Source organism: Mastomys coucha, unplaced genomic scaffold (genome assembly GCF_008632895.1).
Source record: "Mastomys coucha isolate ucsf_1 unplaced genomic scaffold, UCSF_Mcou_1 pScaffold8, whole genome shotgun sequence".
Classification (NCBI taxonomy): Eukaryota; Metazoa; Chordata; class Mammalia; order Rodentia; family Muridae; genus Mastomys; species Mastomys coucha.
The window spans coordinates 52305481-52324820 of NW_022196914.1; the positions used below are offsets into that span (position 1 = coordinate 52305481).

Genomic DNA, 19340 nt, shown 5'->3' on the forward strand with positions numbered 1-19340 from the left:
GGGGGCTGTCACGTCACTTAATCTGCTGCCTGCCTGTGGATCCTCTTCCCCTAACTCGGCTGCCTTGTCTCGCCTCAGTGGGAGAGGGTGCACCTAGTCCTACAGTGACTTGATGGGCCAGGATGGGGTGATACGGGGGCTCCCCCTTGAGAAGCCCCAGGCCAGTTTCAGCCCTGAAGGACTAACTCTACGTGGGTAGAGGCCTAGTCAGAGCTGGGGGGGTCCAGCCTCTTTCCAGGTAGCCTCTGGGTGATTTATATCACCTACTCACATCGATGAGACGTTGCTGATCCTGCTCCGTCATCTCAGACAGCTTGTAGTAGCGGCCAGCCAGATCCCCCTTGAGGCCCTCGAGGGCAGTAATGGCCACATTCTCCACCTCCCTTCTCTCTGCCCGGGAGCAGGCTGGAGGCAGGCTCAGTCCACGGATGCTGCGGCCAGTGCGAACCCGAGAGGACAACACATAGCGCTCATCAAACTGCCCGTGAGTGATCTGCCAGGTGGAGCAGAGTAGAGGGTCACCATGGCAGCCACAAAGCACAGTCCCCTGACCTGCAACTAGCCTGGAAACCTTTCGCGGGGACAGATTGAACTCCCACTCTGGGGTTTAATCTTAATTAAGTAAGGTGGGGTCTGGAGTAGGTGGTTTGGGTTGGGGTAAAATTTTGTAGGAAAGTTTAAAGTTCCCATCAATTAATTGACCCCTAGAGGTGTCATAGAGGAGCTTATTAACCTCCCCTATGCTGCTAGGGGAGATGATGAAGTTGGCCATCTTGGACTTTCTTGGTCCATCTCACCAAGGGAGCAGTTTTTAGGTTCCCACTTCTGCCTGTGGATTCAGGAAATACTGCACCATGGGGAAAAGAAATGGAGCCTGGAGCCTACCTTAGATGCATCCAGGTCCGTAGGATGCTTCATCACCCTAGGGTCGTAGCCGTTGTGCCTCAGTTTGATGACAGGATCAAAAAGGTCAGCAAACACCTGTAAGCAAGAATATTCTGTACCTGGTTCGCCTGTTAGCAAAGGACTTTTGCTTTCACCTGTCTCCTTTTCTCCTCGAGGGCCCGAGGGCCAGGTTTGATGGCTTCCTGTGGATTTCTCCATGCCACCATGCACAACATGCATAGAAGAGAAGACTAGTAGATGAGAATGAAAAGAATAAATGTACACCAGAAAAACAAACAAACAAACGTTCAGCAGCAACTCGTTCTTGAGAGAGAGCTGGGTTGCTGGATTCTGTGAAATCTCTTCCATAAGGATTCTGCCAAGCCCACTGGATGAGAATTGTGGTTAAGAACTCAATGGCTTTCTGCATAGTGAGCTAAAAGGAGCCACCAGCTCAGCGGCTAAGCACATATTGTGATCATAAGAGAAAGTCAGATTGTAAGACTCAAAGCACAACACAAAGTCTATGGGGAAACCCCGCTGTGCAAAGCAAGGGTCCCTTAACTTACCCTGTGGGGACCTGTCCAGACCCAAACCAAGATGAACCACATAGGCATGGGTAGTCTTTAGCTCAAGTTATGTATAATAACAAGAGAAGTTATGTATAATAACAGACGACCCTATAGCCTTAGACATTATAGGAAGTGCGAAGAAGGGCATTGGGACCAAAGAGACAGCTTTAGTCTAAGTCTCTGTTATAAGCTAACGAACCACCATTTTGCTTATTTGGGATGGCCCCTTCTTGGTCCTTGATAGCTGCTTTTCTGAGAAACTGCCTTTAGTTCTATGACAGAAGGGTGAAAAGAAAGAGGGTGAGGGAGTCAGGCTGCAGGATTCTGTTACAATGAAGAGCCTGCTCTGTGGAGATGGGTCCGGAACTGAGTTCTGCTACCAGCAGACACTGTTCCTTGGCACCAAGGAGCCAAGAAACTTGGTGAACCCAGGAGTTTGTGCCACAGTAATAGAAAGGTAAGTCTCCAAACTATAGATACACAACCCAACCCAATAATCCCAGAAACAAACACTTCATTGTATTTCTGATGAATACATACCATTCAATTTTATTTATTTTTCTGCACCAACACAGCCTTTTGACAAACTACAAGAGCTGACATGCAACTAACCTCTCTTTGAGAGGACATTGGCATGGTAGCAAAGAAAGCACCATTCCTAGGAAGCTATACACCTCATAATCTCAGAAAGGATTCCTGATGGCTCTAAGGGAGTTGACTTCCTTTTATTGGAACCCTTCCAGAGAATTTGAAAGCTGACTCTAAAGAAAGATGAAGATCCCATGATAGTACACCTCACCTACATGCAAGGTAGTTCTCAACTCTGGAATCAGCAGCCCATAGTCTTACCTCATACGACTCCTCATCACCAGCCACCATGCCCACAGTCTTGATGAAGGGGTGGCCGGGGTTGTCCACTCCAGTTTGGATGCACTGGTCCAGGGTATAGCCACTGGGTGTCATCTTGTTTCGGAGTTTGGCATAGATGGTAGGGGTGAGGCACTCGGCCATGCAGTTGTTATGCTTTCGCAGGTCAGGGTAGTCTGCACTGTGGGAGGAGAGAGGCTGTGGGCCAGTATTCCCTAGGTAGGTGCTATCAAACACTCAGTTACTCTGTGACCTTCAACCAGGCTCTCTTGGCCCAGCAAACACAGGGAAAATTAGAAAGAGATGCCTATAAGTCCTGGCTTGAGTAAGCCAGGCTTAAGAAAAACCTATGGTGATGATTTCTAGGGACATGGTTGGTCCTGACTAGTAGGAAATCTGTGATGCTTGCTACAGAGTGAAAAGAGGAAAGGGAGTCGAAAAACGAATTGAAAACATATACAATATTCTCTTCCACCCAGTAATACTGATGAGATTCAGTGACAGCCATAATTGGGTCTCTTAGGTCTGTGATGGCGGGGGGGGGGAGGGGGATTACATACAATGTTGCTCACTCCTCTGTCCTTTGCTACAGAGAGAACTCTATGATAACAGAGACCTGGACTGTTTTCAGAATAGTGCCTACCTATAGACACAAGCATTTGATAAGTATTTGTCAGAATAACACACAGAAGGCCACCGCATTGTACGCTGTCCTATCCTGGCCATGTACTGTTTGAAGAATATGAACTGGGGAGTACCATAGATTCAAACACAGGTGATCCCCTCAACGATTTCTGGGGTGCATGGTTGCTCTGATTCCCTCAGAAATGACAATTCTATCAGAGTCTCCAAGGGACATCTTGGGTTTTTTTTTACCTTCTACCCCTATCTAGATGGAATCCTAGGACATCATCACACTGTTCAAACTACTCGATGCACTGGTGACTTGGACACAGTGAGGTTCTGGAATAGCAGACCTTATCTTCTGCATGACACTCCTCCACATCCTGTCTACAATGTCCTTTAATGGTCACACTTAAAATCAACGCTGTGATCACATTTCCTGGAACACAGTAAAGCAATGAGTGAAGCATGGGTCTCATCCCAAGGGGCCTGGGTTTGCATGTGGCTACACTAAGTACATGGATTTGGACTTATTAATTCTAAGTCCTGGTTTTATTACTAAATGATGATAAAATGAATCATGACCCATATGAAAGGACCTAACAGACATGTTACCAGATAGTCTCATAATGCAAGTGTTCAATGACTGCAAACTATCACTGTTACTCCTATTTAACTGGAGAGCACGCTTCCGTCGGGTATGATGATTTATTTCTTTGTGTTTGTCAAAGGTACTTAGGCTTAATGAGTTTTAAAACAAGATTTTTAAGTTTGACTTAGCCATTTAGAAAGACAAGAAAGGATTCACAGAGTCTGGAGAGATAGTTCAGTAGTTTAGAGCATTGTTTACTCATCCAAAGACTCAAGTTCAGTTCCCAGAACTCACATGGCAGCTCACAGCTGTCTATGACTTCAGTTCCAGGTGATTTGACAATCTTCTGGCCTCTGTAAGCATTGCATACACATGGTCCATAGACATGCTCTCAGGCAAAATACCCATACAAATGAGATTAAATAAAATAAACAAAGAAAGAAGGATTTTCACTGACTGTTTCCAGCAGAAGAGATCACGTTTCTGGTTGACATTCTGTGTCACTTTAAAGCCAGGAGGACTCACCTTGGGGGAAAGAGCTTGTGCTGCTCCCGGGCATCAGCAGACACCTTCTGCCTATTCAGCAGGTAGCCAGTGGTCAGGGCACTGGTTCCCAGTGTAGTAAACAGCAGAGAAGCATTTCGGCCAGTTAGCAACTTTGAGAAGGCACTGGCCATCCTTCTTCTTGGTTGAGTGTCTGTAAGGAAAGAAGCCATATCAGATAGCACTATAAGACAGTTCTGAACCCAGCATGGAGAGCTCCAGGTGAGAAAACAATGTATTTATGTTATTTATCTATTTCAGATTTTGTGAATGCTCATTCCATTTTCTCCAGTGATTATAGCAAAAAGTCAACAAAAGTCATATATTTCTAAATATTAGGCAAACTGAGTATACTTTAGACTTTACAACTATACAACCAGACTCTGAATAGGATGGGTTTCTGGACTTCTGATAGATGTTGAAATTCTCTGAGGACCATTGTCCTACTTTACATACCCCATACAAACTTGTGACAGAGCTCAAAGTAACAGGCAAATGCATTTGGGTTATCTTAAGAGCAAATGTTGAGGTGCTAACAGTATGTGTGGGGTGGGGTGGGGGTTGGGGAGAGATGTCTAGAACTTCTGCTCTGGTTTAGGACTCTCAAAAGGGGATCAAGTTGTTCAAAGTTAACAAAAATTTATCCTTTGGCTCCTAGCAGAAGCAGACTCAAAATCTTTCTTAAAAATATCCATATATAGCTTAGGTTTTGGATTCTTGCAGATTAAGATTAAACAACCAACTCCTAACCAAGACTACCAATCATACAAAAAGATATAAATAATAAAACAAAAGAGAAAAGCTAACAGCAGACTTAGGCCTGCTATGATTGAAGATTGTATGGTTGCCAGACAAGAGCATAGACTGGCTCTAGATAGAGGTTTAAGTAACAAAGTTATAAATTATTACATTTTTGAAAATTTATTATGAGAATCTTACTTATGACCAAGCAACAAAAGACTATTAGTAATGGCCAAGCTACCCAAGCATGTTGGTCCGTATGTACGATGCTAGCACTTAGGAGTAGGAGGCAGGAGAATTGCTTTATGTTTGAGGCCAACCTGCTCTGAATAGTGAATTTTAGGTTATCCAGGACAAAATGGTGAAATCCTATCTAAACAAACAAAGCAAAGAATAAGAAAGAAAGAAACTTGAAAGAGAATAAAATTATAAAATCAAACTATTTGATATGACACAGTTGAAGAAAGAATAAATGAACTAGAAGGCATGCCTCAGGAAATTACCCAGAATGCAGCACAGAGAAGCAGAAAAAAATGGAAAATTTGATACATAGGTTAGGAAATATGATTGATAATTAGAATGGGAGAGTTAGATACAAACTAGAGTAAAGTCACAGGAAGAGACACGAGAGGAAACAGAAGTGAAGTCTCAAAGGAAATGGCTAAGCATTATCCAGAATAAAGCAAATGAGGCATAATATAATACAACCAAACACCAAAGAAACTGATCCCCAAGCAAATGCTTTCAATCAGACACAAAGATACAAGAAGCAGAAAGAAGACAGTTCACTTACAGGAAAGTTACAAATATCAGCTAATTTTGCAGTAATGCACCCAGGGAGATAATTTATTTAGAGACAAAGAGGCAATGAATTTTTTTCACATGAGAATGAAAAATAATACAGATAAAGAGCAAATCAATAAAAAAGGAACTACTAAAAAAACACTTAAAGGAAGAACATACCAATGAATGGCAGGTTGAAATGCAGGTAAAGAAGAAAATATATATAGATCTTAATCTGTTCTTATATGGTTCTCAACAAACCAGGAAGGCCAGTATTAAATATGCACAGAAGAATCCTGGTGCACATAATGCTGCTCAGAAGTCTCAAGGACCACTCAGCCTTGCAGTATCCCCTGTCAAGAGTCTCTTAGCATGAATCTCTGAATGGACAACAGTGAAAGGCATTTCTCAGTACTTTGCCACTTTGTGGTATCCATGATGTCCAAATAAGGAAAGCATGGCTTCTTTTAGGCTTGGGTGTGTTCCTGGGTCTTTACCTCAAGATGTTCCAAGTTTAGGTGGGCTGGTTGTTTCAAAGAGTTTGTTGGTGTGTATCACTATGGCTGAAAGCCTGAGCCACCCAGAGAAGGTTAAACTTCATGTTGGGTGTGGCGGCAGTACACATAATTCTGTATGTATCTATCCTTCTGACATCATCGCCTTTCTTACATGATTGAATTTTGGGAACTGATGAGCTTCCAGCTGCCAGGCTTCTCCAAGAAAATTTCTACTAAGCATCAAAGGTTTTAAATATTTATGAAGTTATTTTTCTACATTGGCCTAAGAAATCAGCTTATCTTCTATGCTAATGTCTATATACAATTCTCTGCATTTTAGTGATGACATAGATATCTAAAATTGTCGTGACAAATAAGTCATTTCTCGAAGTTGTCCAAGAGACCTGAAATGGCCAGACACTGACCTTATCGTGCATACTTCCCTGCCTTCTACAGGTCTCCAGTGCTGCCAGGATTTCTTCACAAACTTCAAGAATGTGGAGATGTGCTAAGGCATCCTGACCTCTAGGTACAACAGGCAATGCTAACACTGTGCCGTCCCATTCTCAATTCTGCTTTCTAACAGAGAGACAAATGTTGTCACTCTGAGATTTCTTGTAAATTCATCAAAGGGAAAAAAAGTTCTAATCAAATTCCTTCTAAGGCATAGATGTTCAAGAGAAAGGTAGAGCATGTTGTCCCTAAGCTAATAGGAAATATGTTCATATCTGAAGGTGTGGCAAATTTCTTTACCCCTGGGTTTCTTCCAGCCCTTTCTGGGACCCCTGATGGCCTAGCTCTGGGTTCCAAGCCCAGCAGAAATCATGCAATTCATTCAGGGACTGGCTCCTGACTAAGGGACTTCTATGTGTCAGGCATCATGGTAGATAGCAGAGGCAAGAGAAGACAGTGATAAATGCTGTGTTCTTCAGGGACTCCTAAGTTTTCTAGGAACAATGGTTAAGAAACACAGCAAATGAAATAATATATGTGGGGATTGATGCTGGAGAGAAAAACAAGCAAGATATTCTTCAGGGGATCTTGCATGATGCCTACTTTCAGTAAAGCTGTTCAGGTAAAGAGAACAGACGGCACAAGGCCTTGATGCTACACAGACCTGATTGCGAAAGAAAGATAAGTGGCATTGCACCCAGGTAGAGGCACTTAGAACCATCAAAGCATCTGTGCCTGCTCCAACCAGGCCAGGCAAGCAAGAGGCTGACGTGTTCATTATTCTCAAGGTCATGGAAGCCCACACCAGGGAACCCTGGGGCTTAGTGGGAAGAGCAGGTGATGTACGTTATATGTGACAATTACTTATGATTTCCTTGGCACGTTACATCCGGGTAACTTCACCTCCTTTTGTTTTTGATTTCTGTGTAAAATGGCCTGGCAGACTGTGCTGAGGAGGAGAAGATGCAGAGATCCACATTAGCACCAAGAGAGGCTCATGCCCAGGGTCGCAGATTCATTCAGATCACGAAACAAAACAAAAGGTTGGCAGAAAGACCTAAATATCAACCAAACACGATGGCTTTCATAATTTCATAAAATCACACCCACTTCATGCATACGCCACTCAGGACCTGCCATGGAGACTGTTGCTAAGGACACAGTTGTCATTCAGATTGGCTCTAGAGCATTTGTGATCTTAAAATTTGTATATTACTTCTAAATGTTGGCTTTTAATCTTGGGCCTATGCAGGAAATTAGACCAAGCTTTTTTAGGAAAGTATTGCCATTTTGGGGCTTCTTGCTGTTCTTCCAATTAGGACTTTCATGTCTCTATTCCCTGCCCCACTGGGCCACAACCTGGCATCTCAGCCCACATAAACAATGTTTCCTTCTACCCCAATGGGTTGTTTTGCTTTTTTGTTTTGCTCTCTTAGTCCCCAGAACACTTACAGGCTGGTTTGGGTTTCACAGTTTTTTTCATCTTGCCAGTGAACTCAGCTCTCAAGAGTCTCCCCTAACATTAGGGAATCCCTGCTTGTTGTGTGGTTCTGATGATGAGTATATTCTTCAAGGCCAAGGAGTTCCATCTATTGGCAGCCATTCCTGATCATGGTTAGCTGGTCAATAAGCATCCCTTCCTTACTTTATAGAATTCCAGTCATACCTCCCATAAAAATGCTGTAGTCCACACTGGTTGAAAAGGATGATGGCAGACCATTAAAATTATAGCCAAACTATCCCAATTGTCTAGAGATGTGGTATTCCTCATAAGGTCATAACGTTGTGTGACATATCATAGACATATTTGTGGTGATCCTATTATAAAAAACTTGGGCTTCCACAAATATAAAAGCATTGCATGCACAATGATTGACAAGATGGAATACTTGGATAAGTGACTATGTTACTATTTTTTATTTAATATGATATATTTTATCAATATTTTGACTATAAAGTAACCTGCAATACTATCAGGTGGCAGTTTCACTTAATCTTGTGTTTCCTGGTCTTTTGATCACATCAAGAAGCCATGCGGTCATCAACTTCTATCCCAGTGGTTCTCAACCTTCCTAACACTGCAACCCTTTAATACCTCAGGTTGTGGTGACCCTCCACCATAAAATTATTATCATTGCTACCTCATAACTGTAATTTTGCTACTGTTATGGACCATAATGTAAATATCTGTGTTTTCTGATGGTCTTAGGCGACACCTCTGAAAATGTCTTTTGACGCACAAAGGACCATGACCCCACAGGCTGAGAATCACTACTTTAGCATCTAGTCTTGTGGAAGTATTGTATGTACAAGTATTGATGTTTGCGCAATGAGAAACTATCTAGGGATGCAGACAGAAGGTAATCTTGCCAGTTAGAGACCCATGGCTGTGCTTGTATTCAGTAGTCTGCCCAATCTCAAAAAGCAGATGCTTCCTGTCTCCTGAGCGTCTCCTGCTTGGTGGCACTCATGGTGGACATGATAGGACCTTTGCCACATCCATTCCCAAGGGTGCTTCCGTATCTGCCCAACCTCCTTTGCTTTGAGAATTTCTCTCTTCTCTTCTCTTCTCTTCTCTTCTCTTCTCTTCTCTTCTCTTCTCTTCTCTTCTCTTCTCTTCTCTTTCTCTCTTCTCATCTCCCTTTCTTTCTTTCTTTCTTTCTTTCTTTCTTTCTTTCTTTCTTTCTTTCTTTCTTTCTTTCTCCCTCCCTCCCTCCCTCCCTCCCTCCCTTTCTTTCTTTCTTTCTTTCTTTCTTTCTTCCTTCCTTTCTTTCTTTCTTTCTTTCTTTTTGAGAATTTCTCAGTTTTAAATCTGTTACCTTGCAAGACCAGGTCCTGCTTCCAAACTAATTTGCATCTCTTTCACCATAGATTCTGAAATCCTACACATAACAATAAACAGGTAAGGCTTGTTTTTCAGTGTCTCCATGCTCAGGTTCCCATGTCTAGGAGCTGCTAACCAGCTGCTCACCAGGCTAGATTTTTAATTATCAGCCACAATAGTTTGTCATCTTCCTAGGCACCACCACAGCTCCTCAGCAATTTCTGTGCTGATTCTACAGAGGCTACCCCATAGAAAATGAGCCTTCCAGGATAGCACCAAGCATAAATGGTTTTCTTTTCCCATTCTTCTTTCCCTTCCCCTCCTCCTCCTCCTCCTCCTCCTCTTCCTCCTCCTCCTTCTCCTCCTCCTCCTCCTCCTCTTCCTCCTCCTCCTTCTTTGTCATCATCATCACCTCATAGTATATTTGGATGAAGATGGCCTCCTCGACTTCCCAGGACTGCTGGATGCCTAACTGCTTTCTGTCATCACTGGTTCCTTAGGAACACCAAATGGTTTTTCTCAAGCAGGGTTTTCACAGCAGAGTAACAGGGAGGATAAAAATGGGACCAAAAGCCCACTAGTACCTCATCATGGTTCTGGGAAGTTCAGAGAGTAAATGGAGCCAGAAGGTATCCCCTGATGTTCTATCCAAAGGAAAACTATTGACCACAGACTGAAATAGTGTCAGCAGATTGTGGGGTTTATGGTCAAGCAGAGCAAATGACAATGACATATTTCACTGATGGTGATACAGTTTGTAAAAACAAAGAGAGAGGGAAGGAGGCCAGTGAGGACAGGAAACATAGCTTTTTAAAAAATTTACTCAGGACTGGAGAGATGGCTCAGCGGTTAAGAGCACTGACTGCTCTTCCGAAGGTCCTGAGTTCAAATCCCAGCAACCACATGGTGGCGCACAACCATCCATAATGAGATCTGATGCCCTCTTCTGGGGTGTCTGAAGATAGCTACAGTGTACTTACATATAGTGATAAATACATCTTTAAAAACACTTACTCATTTGAAAATTTTAACAAATCTATGATATGGCAGTTTCTTCAAAGTTCTTAAATTGGAGGAACAGTAAAAATAAAGCCCCCAAACTGGCTAATGGAACAGGAAAGGCTTTCAGAAGGAGGTGAGAATCTTTGTCTCTTTGTTGAAGAGGGGGAAAGCTTTGGAAACAAAGGGAATAGAATGCACAAAGGTGGGTCCAGGAGAGGCAGCAAGCAGAAGGGGTGGGAGGCAGGGTGGAGACTGCACACACAGAAGGCCCACAGAAGGACAGTACTGCAGACATAGAGGAAAGAACAGTGAGACTCAGGACTGGTTCTGCACATGGTGGGAGAATGACAGCATTTGGGATAGAGGAGATACTTTAGTGGATTTACAGAGTTGACACCAGACCAGGATTATCTATGGACTGTCATCAGTTATTTATGATGGGAATACAGAAAGTCTGTAGAGTGTTGATAATACTTTGATAGAGTGCTTTTAATTTCAGCTGACACTTCATATGTGTTTATTTTCTTTTCCTAGTAGTTATCCTTAATTATATCTTACAAATGAGCGGAACTGGTATCGATAACAAATGATCAATAGATGGTGTGAGAAACACTGCCCAGTTTCCAGAGACTTAAAATGGGACCAAAAATCTGGGCTTCTCTACCTCCTAGCAGTTGTGAGGATTGAATAAGCCCTTGGCACAAATCTTGGCCCTTAAAGTTTGGGTGGTAAATTGGAACTTCTATGGTGAACTTGATAAAATTGGTTCCAAAAGGAAAAAAAAAAATCTGTAGACAGAGAAACCAGGCTGTGGGTTCTAGAGCAATGGGTTCTAGAGAAATCTAGTCAAGAAACTCTCCAAACTAGAGCCAGAGGGAAGGCTTCCTGGGGAGAGATGGAAGAACCTCTGCTGCGGTGCTCAGGGCCCTTGTGACAGTGAGATAGGAACATGAAGGGTGTGCATGAGTCTTGGAGGTAGACTGGTTTCTGACCTGAGTGATTCAGTCCACATGGAGACACACCTTACAGCTGGGACTCTTGCTGGAGAGCAGCTTGGCAGGGGGCGGGGTGTGAGGGTGTGTGAGGGGTGTGGGGGACACAATGAGCAGATCGAATTCAAGAGATCTGTGAGGTATTCCAGAGGGAATGTGCTCTTGCAAATGTCCTGTGATAAACGTATAAGCATCCCTCACTTGAAAGGCCACAGGACTCCCCTGTGAGGAATGGTAGTTATCTACTTACTAAGTTGTTTCAAACTTTCTGCCAGTCAGCCTTCCTGACTCATCATCTGTAGAGACAGAGACCATGAGCTGACAAGGGTGAGGCATGTGAACAAAGGCCTTGGAGCAACAGACCCTGAGTTTGAGCTCAGTTTTGTAATAGTTATTACCTGTTGTCTCCAGAAAGACCCTTAAAGGCTACATTTTGCATATCTTCGTTTTTTTCAAGTATTAGTGATAAATAGAAACACTGAAGCTGAAGAATGAGCCACATCATCAAGTCTTCAGAATAGTGCCTGGGACTCACTCGAGACTAAGCAAGGGTTAGCACGTGACACTTCCCCATTGCACTGTTTCAGAAAGGCCACTTCTAGATGCTTTCTGGAGAGTGTTTGGGAAACACACACACACACACACACACACACACACACACACACACACACACACCTGTACGAACACCCCAGCTTCAGAAAATGAGCTTTGTTTTAGGTTAAGAGTCCTTCACTTAAAACAGGTGCAAGTTGCTGACCCAGACTTCCTGGAGCTTGGGCAAGGTCATGGCTGGGCAACTGTAGCACCTTGCTAGAGTCATACCTAGTTCTTCCTAGGGATCTTTAGTCTGATGTCCTGCTTTTTATGTGGTCATCTAGCCCTTTCCCGGTTCTGCTTAGGAAGATAAATCCTTGGGATGTGGTACCTCTCTATCCTGAGTTCACAGGCTTCCTGGGTCCTGGGTGTGACAGTGGGCCAGGCAGGAGCATTTGTCCTCCATGGACACCCACCCAGACTCTGACACTTTCATGCTCACTCAGCCCACAAAGAGGGTTCTGGTCTGTTCCCTGCTGTAGGGCTTCCCAGAGCAGGACAGGGAGCCTTCTGCAGGCCAGGGCATACATAGCTGACCCCTTTTACCCCTGTAGAAAGGCAGCTGAGTAGAATATAAGGCAGATGGCAAGGTGTGGCCTTCCTCTGGTACTGGAAGGACCCTTCGAGTTCAGATGAGGTGCACGAAGAAGGCCAGAGGTTGGGAGTGAATGCTGCTGCCCTTACATGGACCCTTATCTGCCACTGACTGAGGGACCTTGGTACATGATTGGCTGGATTTAGAATCACCTAGATAGCTCTGTGAAGTGCCATGACCAACCTGGAAGAGGAAACGAGAACCAACCAGCAGGACAAAAGCATTTAGGCTGATTGTCCCAGCATTATGCTTGAGAGGAGAAACGAGCCCCCAGGACAAGGACAGAGGTAGAAGAACCCCAGGACAACTCTAGTGACAAAGGAGCCAGGAACATGTAGCCCATAGGGAAAGGAGTCCTAGTAAGAATGCTGTGTGTTAGACTCTGGAGATGCTGCAGTTGTTTCCTCTGCCTTCCTAGACACATGTCCTCTGACTCATTCCTAGATAACGAAGAAAAAGAGAACCTCACGGGATTGAGCACACATAATTACAGTCTTGTTACAGCCATGCATCACACACACACACACACACACACACACACACACACACACACACACACGCATATGTGTTTGTTTGTGTGAGCATCAAGAATGTCATGGAGGATTATTCACGAAGCACTAAAGGGTTAGTCCACAGCTATGTATTTGGAGGAATCACGTCATTTGTTTTTTTCCCTGTGGAACCGGGAAAGCATCACCTAAGCACATCTACAGTCATGATGTAGGAGGAGCATGATAAGCATAACAGAGTTTGTGTGAAAATACCCAGGCATCTATTTGCACATCTGCAAGAGCGATCCCACCCTAGGTGTGTCTTGACTCGGCTGCCCAGGCCCAGGCCCAGGCAGCTGCCAGGCCACTGATGTTGCCCAGGGAGGCTCAGCAGCTCCCTTTTTGAGATGGAAGAAATAATGGGGATCTTTCCCTGCCATCTTAGGGTTGATCTTCTTCACTCCCTCCCCAAGACTACTATCTCAATGATACCAAATATTTATCTAGCCAGCCTTGGATGCCTCTTTTGAAAGCCTATTCATTTCAGCTTTTTCAAATATCATCTTAAGTGTTTGATTTAATTGTCTTATTTTATGCATCTTTCTGAGGACAAGATGACATCCCAGAATATACCTACCACATACTAAGATTTGCTGATCATCCTTTGAGTACCGACATAACACTCAGAAAAGGAGTTTAACCACATGGGCTCATTCATCCACATCTCTGTCCTGGCAGTGTCTACAATAGCTTCCTGCTGTGGCCATCTTTCTGACCTTTGACCTACTGCTGGGATTCTTCACTTCTATCAAGAAATACCTTCTCAGCCCTGCCCATGTAGCCAAATGTCCTCCTTTCTTTTTCTTTTTTTTTTTAAATTGAGCTCCTACTTGAGCCCAATGGTGCAAGAGGTTTGACAAGCATCATTAGACTTTGCAAGAATCCTGCCATGTAAGCGGTAAGCTTTATTTGGCTGAATGGAAGTCAAGTGGCCTTTTGAGGTCCAAGAGCCACAACCTGAAGCCAGATTCGTCACCAGTTCGGACCCAGGTTCATGTGACCCCAGTACCTTACCTACAGTCCACCCTTGGCCAGCAATCAGAAGAGCATTGCTCTTGTAAGTTCGGGACTTAGGTGTGACCCATGTCACTCCAAGAGCCCAGAAACACTTTTACCACAATCATGCCAAGGCACAGGATTGTCACCTTGGAGCACATGACTCCTCACTGACTCCCAGAACATTTGAAGCTTGTTCTCTTTCCTTCAGGCTTCTACAGAAGTGCCTAGGATTCCAGACACTTCTGTGTACACTAGGTACTCAGTATGCCTGCCAAAAAGCCGAGCTAGGGACACTGCACTGACCCTGACTTTTTTTTTTTTTTTTGAGACAGGGTTTCTCTGTATAGCCCTGGCTGTCCTGGAACTCACACTGTAAACCAGGCTAGTTTCAAACTCAGAAATACTCCTGTCTCTGCCTCCCAAGTGCTGGGATTAAAGGCATGCACCACCACTGATCGGCATTGGTCCTTTCTTAGAGGGTCCAAGGACTTGCTTTCGTTCTCTTCCCATCCTCTCTCCCTCCATATGGGGCTAGGTATAAAAGTGGGGAGGGGAGGGATTGTCTATAGATCTTACCATGAGAGGCTGAGTATCTGTTTCCTTAATGTGGAACAGCTTTATTACTTTTGGTTTGAAAAGCATGCTTTTTATAGCATTTGGGTAAAATTTTGTAGAATTTTGGAACTCTAAGTCAGGAAAAATTTATGTGGGGAGCAATGTATAAGAACATAGCCTGACTAAGCCCAAGGCACTGGGCTCATGTTCATGCCTATGCTTGCTCTCTACAGCAAAGAAGGAAAGCCACAGTGAGCAGTTTAGGCAGAGTGCTAAGGAGCTGTGATTTTTCTGTTCCAGTTGGTGGACTGGGTCCCAGATTCCTGACTTTCTCTCTGGCTTTGTAACAGCATAAACTACCCCACTCCTGAAACTTCTGCTCCCTTTAAGTGCCCTGGAGATGGGGTGGCGTGTGCCTTTCTGCTGAATCAGAGTTATTTCTGCTCCATCCATCTGCCTGAGCTTCTCTAGGCTAGAAGATAGATGAAAGGCAGGAGTCGTGGGGAACCACATATCAGCTGCCAGCAGAGTCACCCCCAAACAGAGGATATACTCACTGTTTTCCAGCACCAGAGGATTTCCTGAGCAAATTCATGATGCCAGTCTTGTTGGCAAGCAGAAATGGCTATGGCTTCCTAGTTGTAAGATGGCAAAGGGGTCCAATTACCTCATGTGACAGGATGCAAGATCAACCTTAATAGGCACCCCTGGCCTTCTCTGTCTGACTCAGCAAGTAGGAAGTCATAAGCCAAAGGCATAGGGTTCTTTCCCAAGGGACAGGCCTTTCCCAATCCCATTTGGGATGCCATGGTGTCCTTTCAGAATTATCTCTCAAGAGAAAACCTTTCCAAGAGAATGGGGAACTGAAGGCCACCCTGTTCTCTGCACAGCTGTAACAGAGTGGGATGCCATCCTCTCTGATGACTCAGGGGTTCATATGACCTCCAACAGTCACCTTCAGGGTTGGCTCTGTGTGGGGGACCTGGCTCAACAGACAAGAACTCCCAGAATGCCAGACACAGATTCCACATGTGACCTGAAGGAAGACTAATGGATCTTCCTCTGCTCTATGACAGATATGGGACCTTAGGGCCTCCGGAGTTGGACTGAATCAGTCCCAGGCTCGGCCCCATTCTACCTCTGACCTCACCATGCCTCCTCATTCCAAACCCCAACTCCTGCTTCCTGGCTTTGGTTCTGCTGCTTTTTTTTTTTTTAGAGAGAGTGCCCAGGTCCCCTATCCATGCTCTGACACTGTGATTTTACCATGAAGCTGTGCATACTGAAGCATCCCACAGACATGACTGGCTCCATGCACAGGGACTTTGAAAAGGGTGCCTCCCAGTGTGAGTAGCAGTCAAGGACTCAGCAGTCAACAATGGCTGGTCTTCCTGCCACCTCTGATGCCGTGTTCTCCATGAAAGAACAGAATAGAAGGGCACAGATGGGACACGAAGTGAGAGATGACCACTGGGAAAGTAGCCTCCTGGGAAGAATACATTAATCTAACAGCATGTCGTCCTGAGTGTACTGACTGCCCAGATGGCACTGTGTTGGTCATAGAACCTGGCCATGCTTTTGGGAGATTCAGAGGACAACACTGAGGATAAAGGGTGCTTTGGTTTGTCGAGCAAGCGGCACTTTTCATACATTCACAGCAGAGCTTCCAAAGGCATGGACTTCACATACAAGGACAGGCTGACAATGACCGTCCTCCAAGAGCCAAGCACCACTCAGACATATGAAGCTTATTTTTCATTTTTCTTCTAAAGATGGAGCTTTACGTAGTTCATTTTCAGTGTATCAACCCTCTCAGGAGTGAATCTCTGGCAGTAACATTAACCAGTTAAATGGAATCCAGCCCATTAGTAACCGATTTTGCTCTTTTGAAGAGCCTCAAAACAACTTAAATTTTCTAGCTAGTTCATGCCAACTCATTAGGCAACTCTTCTGATGCAACTGAGGAAAAATACTACCAGACGTTGAGTGGATTGGTCTCTGCAAATTTTTAGAGAATGAAATATAACATCTAAACGTATCCCAAGTTTAGGGTCAAAATCCCACATTTAGATTTTTTTTTCTCCACAGAACTTCTTGATTCACTATGAAACAAAAGCACTGCAAACTAAGGTTCTGAGTTCTCTGGTTGAGAGCTGCCAGTGCTCACGCCCAGGGAAGAATGTGATTCCAGGCAAGGGCAACCCTCTTGCCACATCACGTTGCCATTTCTATCTGGCCCACTGTTTCTTAGTGAGTGTTTCCTACATGGTTAGGGGTCCCACACGCTAAGGCTCACCATGATTGGTTCTAGTACTGTCTTTTAGAGAAATCAAGCATTTTGAGCATCCTACTGACCTTGAAGCTGGAGGAGTCTGTCGTATCCAGATCCTGCTGTGTGCACACAGCCAAGAAGTGTAACAGGAGCCTGTGGGGCTCAGCCTAGAAAAGGCTACTTTGCTGGGCGGGGCTGAAGAGTCCTTCTCCACCAATCCCACATAAGACCTCCACCCATCCTGGCTCTCCCGGCTGTGTCCTTGAAGGCCAGCCTCTGACTCTTCTGCTATTGGGCCAGGTGTCCTTTCTAGAACCTGCCATTTCTATGAAACCTTTACCTCTCCCTGAATAGGCAGACCTTCCACTTGGCTTGCCAGCCCAGTCTGCAGACAGTTCTTGCTCTGAGAGGGAGTTCCTCCCTGCAGCTCACCTTGTTGGGGGCAGCCCTTGCTTGGGGTACAAGGTCAGCAAAGGAAACAACCTGCTTGGAAAACACTTCTCTTGGCGGGGAGAGCCTAGGCCTGGAGAATAAAGGTTGAGAGGAAGTCTCAGGGGATCTAGTTCCAGCTGTTAGAGAGAGACCCAGAGACAATCAAGAAGTCCTCCTTACAACTTGTTGTCTGGGACGTGGGTTCAGGGACAATCAATGATCGTCACTGTCACGTTCGAGATCAGGGTATCTGAAGCAGAGACTAGACTCTCTCACTTTCTATTCACACCAGCTTACATGACCAGCACACAGCCTAGCAGATTATATCCCTGCTAAAAATAGCTTCCTAGGGCATCTGCCAAGTAAAGGTACCTATGAATAGCAGCAAACCACCCGGGTTTTGGACAGCAGCCCCGTCATTTCAAAGGAGCTTGCCTCGGCTTCTTCTGCCTATCTATCACGTACTCAGCTTCTGCAGTCATATCAGTGTCACCAGCTTACTCCTTTCCTCTCCCTTCTTAGGGCACAGACAGACTCAGAGAGTTGTTGGATAGAGGGGTAAGGGAGAAGAATTGTGGTCCCTTAAGTAGGTCAGTGCCCTTCTTAACCAAGGTGTCCTTAAACTTGACCCACAGCAAAGGTAATTTGTTCAGTCTTTGCATGCAGTGCAGATTGGGAGAAGACAGGAGTGGGGCTCCTGGGAACTGAGAAGAGCCTTGATCTGACGAGGTATGTGTGAGCAGTCCCTCATCTAATTTTCTCCAATGTGTGCTTAAGATTTAACCACTATGTATTTGTTACAGCCTAGTTAACTCATGCACTTGCTGTCTGCTAAGAGATGGCTTGTACTGATCAAAAATTTTGTTACCAATGTACTCCCTTTCAATGTGTGATATACTCCAATATTTTCTAGACTTTTCAGTTGTTTCATTAGAGCAATCTAATTGGAGCCAGCCACAATGACTTCATGATCCTCCAGAATCTCAGACCCAATTGGCATCCTCTAACATCTTGGATCACAGTTCCTGGGCCCCAGTGGCCTTCTCTGGAACCACAAGCATCAAGCTGTGGGGATGTGGGACCTGAAGGCCTGAACTCTGTAGCTGGGACGGGTTAGTGGGGAAGTGGGAGCTTAGTTCCTCTCAAAATAGCTCCTGTGCACACACACATATTTGTTTCAAAGTCAGTTACAGTGACCTGATACAGCCTGGCTCCCAGATCCAGAGTTTTAAAGAATGGCAGTTACAAAAAACAAATTCCTACATTTATCTCCCCTTAATTTTCTGATAATCAACATTTAGGGATCCCTCTATACTCCTACCTCCACAGCTTACATTTTACAAATTACATTTATATTTTAGTGAGTTGGGTCAGAAGTTGGGGGAGTTGCTGAGAAAATAAGTTTCTGTTCCAGTCTAAGCTTGTGAAGAAGCTGTAACAGGGATAAAAAACCTCTACAAGTGACACACAGAGGTCATTACAAGCTTCTGAAAACCTATTGCATATAGTTCCTGTTGAATTCTTTCTATCTCATTCTCATCAAAGCTGGCTTCTTCAAGCTCTTGTCAGTGTGGGTATGTGACTAAAGAAGAGAAGAACGCATTCAACTGCGGTGTCACTTACTTTAGGGGAATTCTGCTCGGGCCTTTCTTCCTTTACTGTTCCTGATTCTATCTGGCTTATGGGTAGAGAAGGTACCAGATGGAGTCATGCAGATTAGAACATTGGCTTGTGAGGTGGCCAAGCAGGAAGATGTGAGAAGCCTGTGTGTCCTTGTGTCCCTTCAGTCTTCGTGGTCCACATGACAACTGGAAGAGAGAGTTAAGGGACCCCCTTCTGTAAGTGTGTCCTTGTGCTCAACTGCTGTACCCTGACTCAGCTCTAGATGTCAGGAGAACTTCTTCTATATATTTTCATAATATGTATTAGCCAATGTAAGTACTGTTGTCATTCTAGAAATAGACATG

At 44.5% G+C, this 19340-nt stretch overlaps 1 protein-coding gene across 2 annotated transcripts in view; it reads right to left on the reverse strand.

Moving 5' to 3' along the window:
• Ckmt2 (creatine kinase, mitochondrial 2) overlaps positions 1-17092 on the reverse strand; it is a 25816-nt gene extending 8724 nt beyond the window's left edge. For both annotated transcript variants that reach the window (XM_031360026.1, XM_031360025.1), the window contains exons 1-5: positions 17025-17092; positions 4066-4237; positions 2307-2505; positions 886-981; positions 272-493 (exon numbers count right to left, since the gene is read on the reverse strand). In XM_031360026.1, coding sequence (XP_031215886.1) covers positions 272-493; positions 886-981; positions 2307-2505; positions 4066-4217 — 669 coding nt within the window. In that variant the 5' untranslated portion in view covers positions 4218-4237; positions 17025-17092. The remainder of the gene's footprint in view (positions 1-271; positions 494-885; positions 982-2306; positions 2506-4065; positions 4238-17024) is intronic.
• Between the last annotated feature and the right edge of the window lie 2248 nt (positions 17093-19340).